At 41.6% G+C, this 19,679-nt stretch overlaps 1 protein-coding gene across 1 annotated transcript; it reads left to right on the top strand.

The window, feature by feature from the left end:
* Window positions 1-1,585: 1,585 nt before the first annotated feature.
* On the top strand, window positions 1,586-19,413 carry LOC115965362 (2-alkenal reductase (NADP(+)-dependent)-like). Its single transcript, XM_031084561.1, has 3 exons — window positions 1,586-1,880; window positions 2,139-2,229; window positions 19,027-19,413. Exons 1-3 carry the CDS (start codon window positions 1,759-1,761, stop codon window positions 19,312-19,314), a joined length of 501 nt encoding a protein of 166 aa, XP_030940421.1. The 5' UTR covers window positions 1,586-1,758; the 3' UTR covers window positions 19,315-19,413.
* The last annotated feature ends 266 nt before the right edge of the window (window positions 19,414-19,679 follow it).

Below are 19,679 nucleotides of genomic sequence, written 5' to 3'. Positions count from 1 at the left end.
AAAGTGAGATGATAAAATAGATAAAGTAGCTTTTTAAGGTACTAAAAGCTAAAATGTTTTGCAATACCATTGTGAATGCTCTAACTTCAACCAAATAAAAAATTTCTAGTCAACACTTGAACTCGCGTGGATCACGTATAGACAAATAGAAGCAGGGCGACGAGCAATGACACGAAAAGTATGCCGCGGCGGAAAAATATGGGTACGTATAATTCTAGACAAACCTGTTACAGTAAGACTTGCGGAAATTAAAAATATATATTTTGTTTTTGTTTTTTTCTTTGTTGGTAAATGATTGCATCTTAATGTATTTAGAAACAACAATTTTGTGCATTTATAATTTTTTAATACTATATGAACACCGATTTTGAGTTTTTTTTTTTCTTTATACTTCGGCTCCCGCTAACTTAAAATCCTAGGTTCGTACCTACCTCACCTTTATGGTGGGGTTCACTATGAATGTGAGAGGAGGGGAGCATCATTTCTCCATGCTCCAGGAGTGCTCAATGCATGGACACAAATCACAAACTAACCGAAAAAAGAAAAAAAAAAAAAAAAAAAAAAAAAAAAACGTAGTTGATCACTCAATGAAACAGATAAGAAAAGCAAATGAAAAGAATTCAAGTTCTAACCTATTTCTTAAATAAAATGACACAAAAAAAAAAAAAAAACACTAAAAATTTATTAAAAACTCACCAAGAACCAACCCCACTTCTCTTAAAATATCACCACACACTCTTGGTGCAATAGTCATTCCACAAGTTTAAGTGCTTGTGAGGTGTGAGGGGTAAGGGCTGAGGTTCAAGTCTTTAGGAGGGAACTTCACACATATATACACTTAGATTAGGTTAGAGTAGAATTTCAATCTTGTATAAAAAAAATTATATGCCATTAAGTTTTCTTTATTTTATAATTTTGGGGGGGCGCGGGGGGGGGGGGGGGCGGTGGCCCTTATTTGTCCAACAACGATGGTTCCATAACTGTAATCGCTACGTGATTTCTAGTTCCCCCAAGGTCAACATCATATAATTCGAGGCTAAGGCCATAAATATAAATGGGGTCTTTAATATTTAAATATCAATTAAACAAATTTAATTCATACTAATCAAATGAAGGTTAATTTAAATGAATTAATTTGTGAGCTTTATATGCATAAATTTGTAATATTTTTAGCATTATTCTACAATTTTGTGCCTTTATATAAAGGAGTAACGCCATTGAAATTTTCGTTAAAAAATAAAACCATTAAAAAATGTGGGCTTTGGGTCAAGGCCTTGAACTGGCGCATCCCTTCTCTTATTGTGTTCCTATAATCTTTATACACTGCATACAATTCTATCATCCCGCTTTGACATGAAAGCACTTGGAAAATTTTGTTTTACAATCAAACCATCAATAACATTTTGTGACAACAATAACGTACACATAAGTTGATCTTCTGATTATATCATCACCTTTTACTAACATCCATTTTGAATGAATTTGAAACAATAGTATATATTTTGTTCTTAATTCGAAATGATTTCGCAAGTTTGATCTTTTTTTTTCGTCATTGAATGAGTTGTTATTTGTTTGTCTCTGGTTAGACATTTAAAGTATTTTATCACAAATTTGCATAATATTCTGAAATCTTATTCAAATTCTCCTAGTCCTCACCCTGTTGTATGATTTTATTATTTGGACCAAAATTTTAAGCTGCTATGCATGCTTAATCTCTGTTTTAAAGCAGGGGATATAGAAACATGATCTTTTTTTTAAATGAAATTTCAACACTTGTCCTACTTTTATCTGAACAAGGTTGATATACTTAAGAGCAAGTTCGGATTCGACGAGGCTTTCAATTATAAGGAAGAGCATGACTTGGATGCAGCTCTAAAAAGGTCAGTGGAAAATTTGCTTATAAAGAATCTAAAAGAAATTAATGAGGCAAAATTTCTCATTATTAGCTGTGAGGCAAAATTGCACTGCGTTCACTAATTTATTAATGGTGACTGCTAATTGTATAACATTAAAGAATAAACTTTGGCAAAAACTATATCTCAACAGCAATATCAAGGCCTAATTGTTAATTACAACTGCAAGAGCAACTTTTATAAACAATTAAGAGGCACTGACTTTTTTTTTGGTAATAATGTTAGGTGTTTTCCTGAAGGCATTGACATTTACTTTGATAATGTCGGAGGCAAAATGCTTGATGCAGTTCTCCTTAACATGAGATTCCACGGTCACATTGTGTAGACACCCTCTTTCAATGTATGTCTTTTGCACATGCCTCCCCCCAATGATGAACTAATTAAATGACATGCATAACTCTCTATTCTCTCTCATTTGACACTTTATTATTTTATTTTTCAACTTATTTATTTATTTATTCACAGTTTTTACTATCAATCTTTATTTTAATTCCATTTGAAGCTTCAATTTTTAATCCATGCACACTTGTCTTTTTTTTTCATTTTTTCACAAAATCCTCAATTTTTGAAAGTTATTTACAAAAAGATCAAGTTATGTCTCTCAAGCTTCTTCTGTTAATTTAACTTAAAGAAACAATTGCAATTTATTTCAAATATATTGGGAAACACAGCTTTAGTGGTCAAAAATAAAAGGACAAAAAAAACAAAACAGAATGGTAAATGGTGAGACGTACATTTTGGGTATATTTTGGGTATAGAGGACAGACACCTCCCACACGAAGCAAGTCCGGCGTGCCCTCCTCTGCACGATTTTTGTCTTAGCGTGTAGAGTGTGTGCAAACAAAAACGGACAATGGGGTGCGCACACAAGGACGGATAACGGGTGGATTTTGAATTTTTTAAAATAGAGAGTGGAGACCATAAAAGGACGAAAAAAAAAAAAAAAAAAAAAAAAAAAAGAGGGGGGAAAAAGAGGAGAGGACAAAGAGACCATTTTTGTTTTCCACTAGATTCAAGAACTAAGAGACGGATCTATTTCTCATCTCCAAAAATCATCTTCATTACACCCTTTTGCATTCTAATTTTCAAAAAACACAAAAAAAAAAAAAAAAAAAAACATTGAGAGATTGAAATTTCTTGGGAGAAAATCCGATCCTGAGGGGGGACAAATCCCACACTATACACGAATACTTCAGCACTTCTCCGTCAACCATTGCCAGTGGAGTGTCACGTGGTGGGAGGGCCATCCATCAGAGAACGCCGTTGTCATCGCCGTTCATCTCAACGGAGTCTCCATCAAACTCGTCCAAGGGAGCTAGATATGTTTTCATCCTTCCCACTCTTTATTCTTGCGTGATTTAGTGGTTTGAAGACATAGCTTTACTGGGTATTTGCCTTTTCAGTTTGAATGTTAAAGCTTGTTGTCTTGTGAACAAAGAACAAAACTTGGTTGTAATAAAAGAAAGTTTTTTTGATAACCGGTTAAATGTAATAAAAGAAGGCTAAAAGTGAAGTGGGGTTAAATCATGTCATGTGACTTCTTAAAAGTTGGACCCATGCATTGAAAACTTGTGATGAAGACATAGCTTACTTTTTTTTCTTTTTCCACCGTAGCTAACCTCTACATGTTGCCTGGACCAATGTTGTTTCCAACAACTCCCATGATTTCAATTTCTACAAACAAAATAAAAAAATATACTCTATTTTGCTACTTCAAATTAGAGGCAAGTTCTTGATTTCGGTTTCCACAAACAAAAATAAAAACATACTTTATTATTATTACTCTTATTATCATTATTATTCTTATTATTATTATTGTAGGGGTAAAAGTCCCCAGATCAAACAATGGGCCTTGGGCCCCATATAGAATTCGATTGCGTCTGAGGAGAAGGTGTGGGCGCCAAAAGGGCTTCCGGCCCAATTCTTATAGGCCCAAACTTGTTTAAAAGGCGGTCTAAGGAGAAATGTCTCCTCGAACGTATCAAATATGGCTCAAACATGCGCCCTACCATCAATAAAGAATCACTCCAACGAGTATTAGTAGCAGGGATGAGTCCCTCAAGCCTGTGAGAGGGAAGAAAGTATAGGATGTCAAGGGAGAAACTATAGCTACCACATTAAATGAATGACAGCTACTTTTCTGGCCGCATTAATGTGGAGAGGACTGGCAAACAATGTTACCTTGGCTACTACAACTCACAGAAAGATGGGGGAGATGTTCGATGAGACGGGCACTCAAGTGAAGGTCCAAATGATCAACAAGTGTAAGGTTCTGATGACTTCAAAGGGGTTATATAAGAGAGGGGAGTCCCTATGAAGAGGGGGACGGAAAAAAGGAGGAACTTAGAATACATCTCCTCGGACCGTATACCTAATGGACATGAAGGGGATTTTCTTTTTTTTGGTTGCTGTAAGGCCCAAAGTTAACTAGCACACACTTCGTTAGGGCCTAGTTCTGTAACCCACTTTCTACAAATTCATTGTCCAGGGCTCTTTGGGCCAGAACCCCATAACTGTTGGGCTGAGGCCCTGAATCGAGACCCTACAATTGGCGCCGTCTGTGGGAAAAACTCGTGCCTCGACAAGTGAAATCGTTAGAAATGGAAGGATCAGGTCCACGCCAAACGGGACACGCGGACTCCCAACGGCAAGACAACTTCTTGAACCTCGAACGGGAGAGAGATCAAGATAAGCAATGAGTGGGTAGTGTAAACACCTCCCACACGAGCAAAAGTCGTTCAAGAGGGAAAGGTCCCACATCCCATAAGCGAAATGATCATAGGGCTCTACAGCAAGAAATCGACGACTTGAAGAAGAAGTTACACCGAGCGCAGCGAAAGCGTCCTTAACCCGGCTCGGACAGTAGCGATGAGGAGGAAAATGAGTATAGGCGGAGATCGAGAACCCCTCCAAGTGAAACCTTTTCCTACGAGGAAGAGCAACCTCACAAACGCGGCCACAAAATCTCATCTTACCAGGGCCTAGCAAACAATGCCATGAGTAAAGCCCTAGACCACATCTCCCAGTCGCCCTTCATGCGTAGGATAGAGGGGGCTGAGCTTCCTCGGCGGTTCCACCAACCCACTTTTGCTATACATAATGATCGAACGGACCCAGTAGAGCACATAAGCCAGTTTAACCAGAGGATGGCCGTCCATTCCAGGGATGAGGCGCTGATGTGCAAAGTGTTTCCGTCCAGCTTGGGACCCATGGCGATGAGATAGTTTGATGGCCTCAAGCCAAACTCCATAAAATCTTTTAAGCAGCTAACACAGGCTTTTGGTTCTTGTTTCATAACCAACAGCAGAGTCCCTCGGCCCCTAGATTCCCTCTTGTCCTTATCCATGCGAGAAGGAGAGACCCTGAAGGCCTACTCAGACTGATATTGGGAAATATATAATGAGATAGAGGGAAATAACGATGATGTCGCCATTAGCATATTCAAGAGGGGCCTACCGATAGAGCATGGTTTAAGAAAGTCCCTGACAGGGAAACCGATCACTAGCATGCGTCAACTCATGGACAGAATCGATAAGTACAAGAGAGTCGAAGAAGACCAACAGACGGGAAAGGGCAAAGCGAAGGTTGTCCCTCAAGAGAGGAAGGACTTCAGGTCAGACCGCTTTAACAACAGTAATCGGCCGAGAAGGGATTACTCGAAGCAGTCTGGATCCACAGGGGCACAGGCAGTCTATGCTGTGTTTCGAGAACCATTACATAAGATCCTAGAGAAAGTGAAGAACAAACCGTTCTTTCAATGGCCAAGCAGGATGGCAGGCGACCCCGCGAAACTTAACCAGAATCTGTATTGCTCGTATCACCAAGAGCCGGGCCATACCACCGATGATTGTAGGAATCTGAAAAACCACTTGGACCGGTTGGTCAGAGAGGGGAAGTTATGACATCTGCTGCATCGCCCTGTCGGATGGCAAAAGCAGTCAAACATCGAAACAAGGCACAACACATTGAGACCACCCATTGGCACCATAAATGTTATTCTCGCCGCACCAGGACGAACCAACTCCCATCCTTTCAGAATAATGTCAGTGGGCAGGCTCCCCCCTGAAGCTGACGACAGGTAGCCCAAGAGGGCTACAGGTATGGCCACGCCCCTAATCGGATTCTCGGATGAGGACAAATTGGGAACCCTCCAACCCCACGATGATACCCTAGCCGTCACGCTCAGGATTGGGGGATACAACGTGAAAAGAGTGCTAGTCGATCAGGGCAGCACCGTGGAAGTAATGTATCCCGACCTATACAAGGGGTTGAAGCTGAAACCGAAGGACCTGACAGCATACGACTCCCCTTTAGTTAGTTTCAAGGGAAAAACCGTCACTCCAAAAGGCATGATTAGGCTGCCTATACAAACAGTCTCGGACGTGGTGGAGGTAGACTTCATAGTGGTAAACGCATACTCCCCCTAAACCGCCATCGTAGCCAGACCATGGCTTCATTCCCTAGGGGCTATGTCGTCAACCTTACACCAAAAGGTGAAGTATCCATAGAAAGGTTAAGTGAAAGAAGTAATTGGGAACCAAGCCATGGCTCAGTAATGCATGGTGTCAGCAATCTCGCGACAACCGAGTACTGAGCCCTCCACCTTAGCTGAGAATGGCTTATAGCAATTAATGACCCCGATCTTGGCCTCGGGTAGTGAGGGACCTACCGAGGAATCAAGTATTGAGGATTTGGAGAAAGTTCTTGTTGGCTCCGACCCGGAAAGATTTTTTCAGGCCAGCTCAAAACTACCGCCCCAAGAGAAGGAAACACTAATTAACTTTCTCAGAAAAAATGTGGACGTGTTTGCATGGGATGCCTACGAGGCTCCGGGGGTCGATCCAAATTTCATTTGCCCCCACCTTAATGTTAGCCCGATCGTAACACCTAAGAAGCAACCTCCTCGGCAACCGTCGAAAGAGCATGCAGACGCAGTGAGAGAGGAGGTTATAAAATTAAAGAAAGCAGGGGCTATCAAGGAGGTATTCTACCCCAAATGGCTGGCCAACACAGTCGTGGTGAAGAAGAAGAGTGGGAAATGGCGGGTCTGCGTGGACTTCACGGACCTGAATAAGGCCTGTCTGAAAGATCCTTTCCCTATGCTGCAGATAGACCATTGATGGATTTGACTATGGGACACCCTCGAATGAGTTTTTTGGACACCTTCCAAGGCTATCATCAGATACCCCTAGCCGCTGAGGACCAAGAAAAAACAGCTTTTGTCACTCCCGTTGGAAACTTCCATTACAAGATAATACCCTTTGGCTTGAAGAATGTCGGATCGACCTACCAAAGGATGATGACCCGGATGTTTGAACTACAGATGAGTAAGAGCATCGAAGTTTATATAGATGACATGGTACTGAAGAGTAAGTTAGTGCCCAACCAAGTCAGAGACCTCAGCGATGTCTTTGGAATTCTGAGAAAGTACAAGCTGCACCTGAACGCGTCCAAGTATTCATTCAGGGTGGGGTTAGGGAAATTCTTAGGTTACATGATGACCCATAGAGGCATTGAAGTCAACCCCGACCAAATTAGAGCAATCCATAGCCTGCAACCTTCTCAGAACCCCAAAGAGGTCCAAAAACTCACTGGCATGATTGCCGCCTTAAACCGTTTCATCTCCCGCGCGGTCGATAGGTGCAGGCCTTTTTTCCTTTTATTAAACAAGTGGAAAGGCTTCGAGTGGACTGAAGAGTGTGCCTTAACCTTCCAGCAGCTTAAGGAATACCTAGCTTGGCCACCAATCATGTCCAGTCCTGAAGCTGACGAAGTGCTATTCGCCTATATTGCGGTAGCCCCTCACGCAGTGAGTTTAGTGCTAATCTAGGAAGACAATGGCACACAACAGCCCATCTACCATATAAGCAAATCATTGCATGAGGTAGAGATCCATTACCTCCCCCTCGAAAAAGCCGTCCTGGCAACTGTGCAAGCCACTCGAAAGCTCCCCCGTTACTTCCAGGCACATACCGTTGTTGTACTGACCCAACTTTCACTCAGATCAATACTCCGGAGTGCCGACTACACAGGCAGAATAGCAAAGTGGGGGACGATTCTAGGTGCCTTCAACATTAGGTACATGCCTCGCACCTCTGTGAAGGGTTAGGTTCTCATGGATCTAGTAGCTGAGTTTGCAGAACCCACACCAGAAGGAGGAGGAGAGCTACTAAACCCAGACGGGAAACTGATCAACACAGTCTCTCAGCAAGAACCCACTTGTTGGAAAGCACACGTTGACAGTGCGGCCAACCAAAGGGGCTCAGGGGTGGGGCTCGTCCTAGTTTCCCCTGAGGGGATTACCATCGAAAAATCGTTAAGGCTGGGCTTTTCCACCACGAATAACGAAGCAGAATATGAGGCATTATTGGAAGGAATGTCAATGATCCGGAAACTGGGTGGAAAATCCTTAAACATGTTCTCAGACTCAAGACTTGTCATGGGACAAGTAAATGGGGAATTGGAGGCGAAGGATGAAAGAATGCAAGAGTACCTTGTCCAAGTCAAGCGCTTACGGGTGCATTTCGATTACTTCAATCTAGTGCACATGTCCAGGAGCGGGAACACCCATGCTGACTCTCTTGCAATGCTTACCACCTCCTCGGCTCAGCCACTTCCTCGGGTTATTCTAGTAGAAGATCTATACAGCCCAACGATAGCGAGAACCGACTTAGTACGGGTTCACAGCATCAGGCAGGGCCTAGCTAGATAGATCCTCCAGTACTATTCTTAAAGAACGACACCTTACCAGAAGATAAGAATGTGGCCGACAAGATTAGAAGGAAGGCTTCTCGATTCTGGCTGTCCGAGGACTCCAAACTGTATAGGCACTCATTTTCAGAACCGTACTTGTTATGCGTGCACCCAGATGCCACTGAACTTATCTTGGAGGAATTACACAAAAGAATTTGTAGAAGTCATATGGGGAGTACGTCCCTGTCCCATATAGCCATAACGCAAGGTTATTGGAGCATGCAGAAAGAGGCGCAGGAATATGTGAAGAAGTGCGACCAGTGCCAAAGGTTCACCCTGAATATACATTAGTCAGGCGGAACCCTTAATCCGCTGTCTAGTCCTTGGCCATTCGCACAGTGGGGCCTAGACATCCTAGGACCATTTCCTAAAGTAGTAGGGAACAAAAGGTTTCTTCTTGTCGGCACGGATTATTTCACAAAATGGGTCGAAGCTAAGCCGTTGGCAAACATTAGAGACGTTGATGCCAAGAAATTTTTTTGGAAAAGCATCGTCACTAGGTTCGGAATCCCTCACACCCTAATCTCGGACAACGGTCTCCAATTTGATAGTAAAGCTTTCAGAAGATGTTGCAGCGAGTTGGGAATTGTTAATAGGTACTCCACACCGGCTTACCCATAGGGGAATGGACAGGTTGAAGCCGTCAATAAAACCATAGTAAATGGGTTAAAAAAGAGATTAGATGACACGAAAGGAAGGTGGGTAGAAGAACTGCCCCATGTCTTGTGGACGTATCGCACCACGCCACGCAGGTCCACAGGGGGAACCCACTTTTCAATGACCTATGAGGCAGAGGCTGTTATTCCTCTAGAGATAAATTTCCAAACACAGAAGACCAGCACATTCTGCCCCAATGCTAACAATGGACTGTTGGAAAAAAACTTAGACCTCATCGAGGAAAGAAGGGAGAGTGCAATGGTCCAACTTGCCTACTACCAGCAAAAGCTCAAGCAAGGTTACGATGCCAAGGCAAAGCTAAGGCCCCTAGCATCTGGGGATCTGGTATTGAGGAAGGTCCTGGGCACTGCAAGAAACCCCACATGGGGAAAACTCGAACCAAATTGGGAAGGCCCGTATCGTATCACCTCTGTGGCCAGCATAGAGGCTTACTTTTTAGAAGACTTGGATGAACATGTAGTGCCACGCCCTTGGAATGTAAATAACCTGAAAAGATACTATTATTAATGAAAGTTGTAATTCTTGGCGCCACGCTACTGTGCAACTTCATCTAAGTGTTAAACAGAACCTAAGTTCTGCCTGGCTCCTCGGACCACAGACTTAGGGGAAATTAACCAGAATACAATTTCATCTAAGTGTTAAACAGAACCTAAGTCCTGCCTGGCCCCACGGACCACAGGCTTGGGGGAGATTAACTACTGTGCAACTCTATCTAAGTATTAAACAGAACCTAAGTCCTGCCTGGCTCCTCGGACCACAGGCTTAGGGGAAATTAACCAGAATACAATTTCATCTAAGTGTTAAATAGAACCTAAATCCTACCTGGCTCCACAAACCACAGGCTTGGGGGAAATTAGCTACTGTGCAAATTCATCTAAGTGTTAAACAGAATCTAAGTCCTGCCTGGCTCCTCGGACCACAGGCTTAAGGGAAATTAACCAGAATACAATTTCATCTAAGTGTTAAACAGAACCTAAATCCTGCTTGGCTCCACGAACCACAGGCTTAGGGGAAATTAACTACTGTGCAACTTCATCTAAGTGTTAAACAAAACCTAAGTCCTGCCTGGCTCCTCAGACCACAGTATTAGGGGAAATTAACCAGAATACAATTTCTTCTAAGTGTTGAACAGAACCTAAACTCCTATGTGGCCCCTCGAACCACAGTCTTAGGGGAAATTAAACTCGATGCAGTTTTATCTAAGTGTTAACTATCATTTTTCTCATACATTCATTCATGCTTAATCGTGTTACTTAAATTTTGAGTAACGTTTGGCTCTCAGCAGTTAGTAGCATAAAAGAAACTCATTCATAACAAAGGTAGAAAAAGAAGCAGTGAAACAAGATTCAAAGGAGAAATAATATCATTCATTGGGCTCCAAAATGCATTCTCTTACAAACGTTGGCAAAATAAGGAGATAAAAGACTAAAGAAGATAACTACAAGTAAATTCCTACACTAATGTCCTAGTTTTTATCCTGGGCAGAACTCTTTGCCGGACCTCTACTTCAGGTTGATCACCTCCTGCCTTGGGCTCGAGGATGGCCTCCTTGGCTTACACAACAACGTCCCTTATTGTGAGGGTGTCCTTAGGGGACTTGTCCTTTGTAAGTGGCTGCACCTCCTCGGCTTCATGTATGAGGGAATCCGAGGTAGTGACCTTAGCAAAAAGGGGCTCCTCAAGAGGAACCGAACCCAGAATCTCACGAATATCTTCAGGAAAGAAGATATTCTCAATCTTCCTAAGGTCGGAGTCCGCAAGGACTGTCGCCCGATCTAAGGCCACCCTTCAGGACATAGTGATGTAGTCCCTACATACTGTAACCACCTCCTTGGTATCCGCCACTCCACGTTCGTAGGAGGCTACCACCGCAGGCTCAGCCGCCTCCCTAGCCAGGTGAGCCGCCTCTTTTACCTTTGATAGCTCGGCCTTGAGGTCTGAGACCATCTACTTCTCGGTCTCAAGGTTTATTTTGGACATATGAAGCTATTTACACATGTCCTCAGCCTGCTGGGTGGTGGTCTTAAGTCCGGCCTCGACATTATCGCGGGCCTTCAGTGCATCCTTTACTTCCTTATTTAGACGATCCTTTTCCAGCCCTAGGATGCCAGTAGCCTTCTCTGCATTGATGTGGGACTGAACCTCAGTGTTTAGGTCTTCGTGAGCCTTCCTAGCCCACTCTTCAGCTACAAAAATTTGTTGAGTGACTTGCGTGGGAGTAATGGAAAATTGATTAAAAGAAAATAACAAATAGATAGGTGCGGAATAAAGAAATTGAATAAGGAAGAGTCTTGGCTTACCATGGCCATGTCTCTCTTCAGCGACATGAAGAGATCCAGTTGCCGAGTAGCCCGGAGCCCCTCCATGTCATGAGGCAGGAGAAGGGGCTGTTGCAAAGCCTCAGCCAAATAAGACGCTTGTCCTCATTGGGACTCCCACAGAGTCGCGTCCCCCGAGATGAGGGCACCATCCAACTCTAGGCATGGGGACCAAGTCCGCTGCTCCCTCCTCATAGCCGCCTCGTCTCGGCTATCAAAGAATCTTGTTCTTTTCTCCTTGGGCTCTTTGCCCTTCTTCTGTTGCTTAGCCTTTTCAAGGCCGACCTCGCCCTCTTCCAACTCTTCCACTGATCTCTTCCGCCTCAAATTGGGAAGAGGCTGTAGTGTTGGGTCAGTTGTGGGGGGAAGAGGAGGAGGAAGTTTGGATGTAGCTTGTTCCTTGGGAGCATCCCTAGAAGACTGGCCCTTGTTTCTATTGGACAAGAGGCCCCGGAGACCAGACCTTGGCTTCAAATCCATGTCCTTTTCTTTAATCTCTTGGCTACTGTCAACCTGAGCAATCACCAAGCCAAAGGTTGGAGCCGCCGAGGACCGGTCTATGTCCGAGTCGGAGTCTGAGAGCTCTATGGGCCTAACTGACACCTCTCCCTCTTCGGCGAAGCGGAATTGGTCAATTTGAGCCTCGAGAGATAAGTGCGAGGAATCAGCTCCTTTTCCTGGGACAACTACCTCTGGAAGAGCGCGCTGAGCAGGCAATCGAACGGGAGGTAGGTCTTTCCGAGCAAGAAAGCCTGGTGTAAGTGACTAAATCTCTCGGTTGGAAACAAAGTCGAACAAGTGAAAATAGTTTCACAAATGAGAATTTATATTGATGATTATGTGGTACAATTCTCTGTAATTACAAAAGAGTTATCCTCCGATTCGATCTCCTTAAAAGATTTGTTGATTGGATTTGTGATGATGTGATTTTGTTTTGAACACAAGATATCCTTCAATTTGGTTGAGGAATGTATCGAAGATCTTTGGAATAGAATTACAATGAATCTCTGGCTATGAGCTTGTTAGAAATTCTTTGTTCTTCGTGTTCTTTGTGTTCTTCGTGTTCTTCGTGTGTTCTTCGGGCGTTCGTCGTCTTCGAAGGTTTGTTGTGGAAGTTCTCCGGGGCTTTAGAGGCTTGAATCCGTGGAGCTTCACTGATTTGTGGTTGTTTGAGGTTTCTGGAGGCTTTTGAGCTTGATTCCAGTGAACTTTGAGATCTTGGCAGATAGTTTGGATGATTCTGCTTCGAATGTTCTTTGTATTTGAAGATTTGTGGTGGAAGTTCTTCGGGGCTTTAGAGGCTTGAATCCGTAGAGTTTCACTGATTTATGATTTGTTGATGTTTTCGGACCTTTGAGCTTGATTCCCGCAAACTTTAGGATCTAGGCAGATGATTTGGATGATTCTGCTTCGAATGTTCTTTGATTTTGGGGTTGAAGTTCTTGAAGTTCCTAGAGGCTTCAGGGCTTGATTCCAGCAGAGCTTTTTCACTTCTGAATCCTGGTCCTCTGAATCCTGGTCCTCCTGAATGTCTCAAGAAGGCTTCTATTTATAGGAGTTTGGGGGTGGGTGAGCGACACGTGGCGGAGCTTGATTGGTGACACATGTCACAGCCTGATTGGTTTGCTTGTGTCATCGCTTACACGTGCTGGATTGCTTGAGTCATCGCTTACACATGCGAGGCTGCTTGAGTCATCGCTTACACGTGCGCTGATGCGTGATTGGTTCTTGCATGACACTTGGCAAATTTCTATTGGCTTCTGAATAGTGATAGCAAAACCTAGCAACAATACATGGTGCTCTGTAATTGGCTATATTTTGTGGACTTGATAATGTGACGTGTCAGCTTGTGATAGGTCGGGAATTTTCCCTCTCTACACCTGGTATAGAAACATCGATGCGAACTAATCGGGGACTTCCAACCCTGATGGCTTGACCGGCGTCCACTAGAGCGCATGAAAGGGGCTCGTAATCCAAGATGAGAGGAGCGACACGCAGTTGCCCGTCCTCACTCACAAAGATCTCAGACCTTAAGAGGAAGTTGAGGGACTGGATGTTGACCAAATTGAGCCGCGGAGTTGTTTGTTCTTTGTCTGCAAAACCCAAAGGAAGGGTTACGTTAGTCCGAGGAGGCAAATAATCAAAGCAAAAACTGAAATAAGGAAGAGAAGACTCGAGACTAAGATCCCCTCCAAGGGATCTAACCCTACAGTGCCCCACATGGTGTTCCCGCCCTAACTGGGTAGTGAAGACCATCGTGCCATGCTCCGGAGACGATCAAAAGGTTGTCCTTCAAGCCTTTATTGGACTTGGGAAGGTAGGATATCAACCTCACCTCATCGACCTGGATTTCAGGTAATATGACTTGTTGAGACAATGACATTCATATAGATGAACTACATCGTGCCATGAGAGGCTGAGGTTCATCTGTTTGTTCAGAGCATCTACGCACCCTAGGATTCGGAACATGTTCACAACGCACTGGTGAGAGGCCAGCCTATGACCACGCAGATAATCCCTAGTTATTCTCCCCATAGGGATCGTTATTCCTCCCTCTATGAAGGTTATCATCGGAATGGCGACCTACCCCGTCTTTCTCTTGGTTAAGACCTCGTCCAAGGAGCAATATTCTAGACCTACTCCCGGCGGGATACGGTATTTGGCCTTGAAGCCTTCCAAACCGGCCAGAGAGTCTACCAATTTCTCAAGCATACCCATCCCACTAATCCTAGGCGACACGAAGAAGGTTTACTTAAGGGAGAAAGCTGGGAAAGGCAACGGAAGGGAAATGAGCACTTACGAGAGTGAAGATCCTAAATCTCTCGAGCTTGTGAAGAACTCACCGGGAATCTTCAAGGGAATGTCTGTGGAGTTTTGAACACTTTGCAAAAGAAGGTGCTCGAGTACTCTAGGATGCTTGAGTGCTTTTTCAAAAAATGGGAGTAAGTTCCCTTGGAAATCTTATATACCGGGGAGAAACTGACTCCCGCCCAGAGAAATGGGAACAATATCAACCGTTGATCAGGCGCCCCACCGTTGGATTAGAAGGACATAAAGTCGCCTAGCGCAATAATTAGTGCCTCATGGGTTACGAAATGCCATTAGCAGTAATGAGGCATGTGGGGCTATACCTCCACACGTGTAAAACAAGGATTTACAATAAGTGACCCCATAATTGTCAAAATCCCGCCTTTTCTCCTCATATTAGAGGGAAAGAACCAGAATTTTGAGGGGCTATTGTAGGGGTAAAAGTCCCCAGATCAAACAATAGGCCTTGGGCTCCATATAGAATTCGACCGTATCCGAGGAGAAGGTGTGGGTGCCAAAAGGGCTCCCGACCCAATTCTTATGGGCCTAAAGTTGTTTAAAAGGCGGTCTGAGGAGAAACGTCTCCTCGGACGTACCAAATATGGCTTAAACATGCGCCCTACCAACAATAAAGAATCACTCCAACGAGTATTAGTAGCAGCAATGAGTCCCCTGTGAGAGGGAAGAGAGTATAGGATGTCAAGGGAAAGATTACAGCTGCCACATTAAATGCATGGCAGCTACTTTTCTGGCCGCATTAATGTAGAGAAGACTGGCGAATAATGTTACCTTAGCTACTACAACTCACAGAAAGATGGGAGAGATGTCCGATGGGACAGGTACTCAAGTGAAGGTCCAGATGATCAACAAGTGTAAGGTTCTGATGACTTCAAAGGGGCTATATAAGAGAGGGGAGTCCCCATGAAGAGGGGGACGGAAAAAAGGAGGAACTTAGAACAGGAGAAGAAGAGAAAGACCATAGCCTTTGAGCAGAGATAAGGATACACCCCATACGTCTCCTCAAACCATATACCTAATGGACATGAAGGGGATTTTCTTATTTTTGGTTGTTGTAAGGCCCAAAGTTAACTAGCACACACTTCGTTAGGGCCTAATTCTGTAACCCACTCTCTACAAATTCATTGTCCAGGACTCTTTGGGCCAGAACCCCATAACTATTGGGCCCAGGCCCCGAATCGAGACTCTACATTTATCATTATTATTTTTTTACTTCAAATCAAAAACAAGTCTATGTCTTCAGTTTTCACAAACAAAAATAAGAATATGCTCTATTTTTTTACCAAGCCTATGTTTTCGGTTTCCACAAATAGAAACAAAAATATACTTCATTTTCTACTTCAAATCAAAACCTAGTCACAAGCTAATCTAATTAAGCCCACTTTTCTCTCCAAAAAAAAAAAGTAATACCACTGGTTCCTTTAAAATGAAATCTTCTCATGTTGCTCCAATCATGACTTGGAAGAGTTTAAGCTTACACATGTTATATATATATATATATATATATATATGTTAATTTCTTTGTCATTATTTGTTTCGTTATTAACTTGTTGCTTATTTTTATCATAGTTATTTTGTCTTATGATTTAGCTTTAGGCCACCATGTCATAAAATCAACTACTTTCTTGATTTGGTGTAATGAATTCGATTAATAATATTGTGCCCATTGAACGATTAATTGAACATCAAATAGTCCTTACTTATTTAGTAGAGACCGGTAGACATACCGGGCGTGCGTGGATGCCTCATACCTACCCACAGCGTAATTTGACCCCGAAACTTGTCCTTGGTGGACGTAGACCATTTTCCTTATCCATTGAGTCAATCAAATAAAAAATAAAGGGTTTTATTTCTTGTTTTACTTTCCCTTAAAAAAAATAATAATAAAATAAGTGACTAATGTCGTGGAAGCCTAAAGAAAGCACACACGATGCTCTCTTGATAGAACAAAAACTAAACTATTAGTTCCTAGTAGTAAACCTCGAATCCACGAGAGGTTCCTTGAATCCACAAGGTGAGAGGTCTAGAATTCACCAGAGAACACAATAGACACAAGTCTGAATTTTTTTTTGATAATCAACTATGAAAAACGTTTACAGACTTAAGTGCCTATTTAAAGGATTCTTAAAACTTGATAGACAAGAAAATATAATCTAAAATAACTCCTAATTGATATCTAACCATAACAAGAATCAATTTGACCTAAAAAGCATTAAATGCACCTAAAAATAAGGAAATAAATCACCTAAACCTAAAATAATGTTTTTTTTTTTACATAAAAATACCGAAAATAATAATTTACAATAATTAAATAGTAAATTGTGTCCTACATCAGACCCCTCCACTTGAAACAAACTCGTCCTCGAGTTCATCTTTGAAATCTGAAATCTCCCATGCCAAGAGAACAAATACTTTGAATACTTCATCTTCTTTGTCTTCTTGCCAAACTTGAAAGTCATTAATTGGGCAACTTGAACTTCTTCTCCCTTGATCTTCATGTAATTGACAATATTCACCAAATAAGAGTCAACGATCAAATCAAATCTTTCCACCCCAACAAAATCAATAAACTTTGTTTCAATGTCTTCCAATAAAATAATAAGAGTTTGAATGTTGCAATCATCTAACTTGATTTCATTGAGATCGTTGACAACTTCCTCTATAATTTCTTCTTTAATGGTCTTTACTACCTCAACCTCAAGATCTTTCTCTATAATGGGGTCTTCATTAATCTCCTCCACAATCTTGATTTCAGGTTCTTCTTCTATAACAAGACCTTCATTAATTTCCTCAGAAATCTCTATATTTTCTTCTTTGACTTCTCCATATTCTTCAAGAACAATATTTGCTTCAACATGTAATTCTTCATTTAGCGGTGGAATATTTGGCTCTTCAAAATAATTCAAGTATGAACTTCGATTTCTTCACAATCCAAAGGATAAAATTTGATAGCAAGCATCTTTTTCATCCTTGACCATGATCGAATTTTGTCTTTACCTTGTCGGATTCTATCAGATTGTACTCGTTCCCACCAACATAAGGCATACTTACTAAGTTTATACAAAGCAAGTCCAATTTTTCTCTCATAACAAATATTCTCATAGTCAAATAAATCTTCTAGATCAAGTAACCAATCAAGAATATCTTCTTTTAAAAAGTAACCATTAAAACTTGCAATTCTCTTATAAGGTCTATATGAAATTTGCTTACCAATAGGTTGCCCGTGAGTTATGTCTCCGCTGCAGTTATCCCTATTGTTTCCATTCTTCAATGGCGCCATCTTGGCATAGATATTTGTGAGTACTTGTTGTACATCACGTAATACTAGCTAAGTTATTCATCGTTGTTGTGGTGGTGGTTACTGTCTCCCCAGTTAGCAATCAGACCAGAGTATGTCAAGGATCTGATACCAACTGATGTCGCGGAAGCCTAAAGAAAGCACACGCGATGCTCTTTTGATGGAATAGAAACTAAACTATTAGTTCCTAGTAGTAAACCTCGAATCCACGAGGGGTTCCTTGAATCCACAAGGTGATAGGTTTGGAATCCACCAGAGAACACAATAGACACAAGTTTGAATTTTTTTTTTATAATCAACTATGAAAAACGTTTATAGACTTAGGGGCCTATTTAAGGGCTCCTTAAAACTTGACAAACAAGAAAATATAATCTAAAATAACTCCTAATTGATATCTAACCATAACAGGAATCAAATTTGACCTGAAAAGCATTAAATGCACCTAAAAATAAGGAAATAAATCACCTAAACCTAAAATTAGGGGTGGCAAAATCTGACACGACCTGCAAACCCAACACGACTAACCCATTTATAAATAGGTCATGGGTTGAGGCTAAATGGGTTCGGGTCATATTCAGGTCGACATAGCTGATCCGTTTAATAAATGGGTCATGTTCGTGTTCAACATGTGAACCTGTCTGACCTGTTTGACCTATTTAGATAATAAAGGTATTAAATTTTGTTATTATTGCTTAATTTTTTTTGTTGTAATTATATGTTTATTACTATATTTATGGTTGTAATTGTATTTTAATTTTAGAAATATAGAAATTGATAATAGATTATTTAGGTCATGTATGACATTTTAATCAAACAGGTTATTAAACGGATTATTTGTATTAACTTTTACATGACTTATTGATTAAACAGGTTAAATGTGTCAGGTTGGGTCAACCTATTTAATAAACGGGTCGAATTAGGGTTGAAGATTTTTGACACATTTATTAAACAGGTCGGGTTCGGGTCAACCCATTTAGTAGAGTACTTATGGCTCGACACGACATGAACCCGACCTGCGAACACGAATTGACACCCCTACCTAAAATAACGTTTTTTTTTACATAAAAATACCAAAAATAATAATTTACAATAATTAAATAGTAAATTGTGTCCTACATCAGTGGCGACTCCTCAACTTTTTTTCAGACTCATGATTTTTCTAATAAAAAATACTCTCAAGATCAAACCTTTATTTTCTTGAAAACCCATCCCGAGAGGCGTCACGTGGCCGTGTCCACACATTGCAGTAGCTGGAATGATCTCACAATACAATCTTGATCAAGCTGAAGGCATAAGAAATTTATTATCTTTGGTATATAAGAGGATTCGTATAGAAGGATTTACAGTGTATGATTACTACCACCTCTTTCCCAACTTCTTAGACCTTGTGCTGCCTTACATTAGAGAAGGAAAGATAGCACATGTTGAAGACACAGCCGAAGGCCTTGAAAATGGCCCTTCAGCTCTTGTAGGAATTTTTAGTGGCCAAAATGTAGGAAAGCAAGTAGTTGTAGTTGCTCGGGAGTGATCATTTTACCTCCTTTAGCATATGTATTTTACACTTTTTTTTTTTCTTTTTTCTGTGTAATACTTATACAGCACCATATATAATGTTTCTCCCCATTACCATGGTGAAAGCCATTGCTGCTTGACAGCCATGGTAACGAGGTAAGTAAATTCTCAGGGTTCAATATATTATGGGCTGTTTCAATAAGGAATGCTTGTCCATATGTGTAAACATTAAGAAGATAATTGGCAAAGAAACAAAAAAAATTGTGACTGCTAAAATAATTATTAGTGTTTGGCGCGGAATTGGGTCTTGATTTGAGCCACATGCTTATAGTATGAATGTTTCTATGCATAGTGACTAACATCAAGGGTGGCATTTGTGTA

The sequence above is a fragment of the Quercus lobata genome, chromosome 10 (assembly GCF_001633185.2).
Source record: "Quercus lobata isolate SW786 chromosome 10, ValleyOak3.0 Primary Assembly, whole genome shotgun sequence".
Classification (NCBI taxonomy): domain Eukaryota; kingdom Viridiplantae; phylum Streptophyta; class Magnoliopsida; order Fagales; family Fagaceae; genus Quercus; species Quercus lobata.
This window is presented reverse-complemented; position numbering and strand designations above follow the sequence as displayed.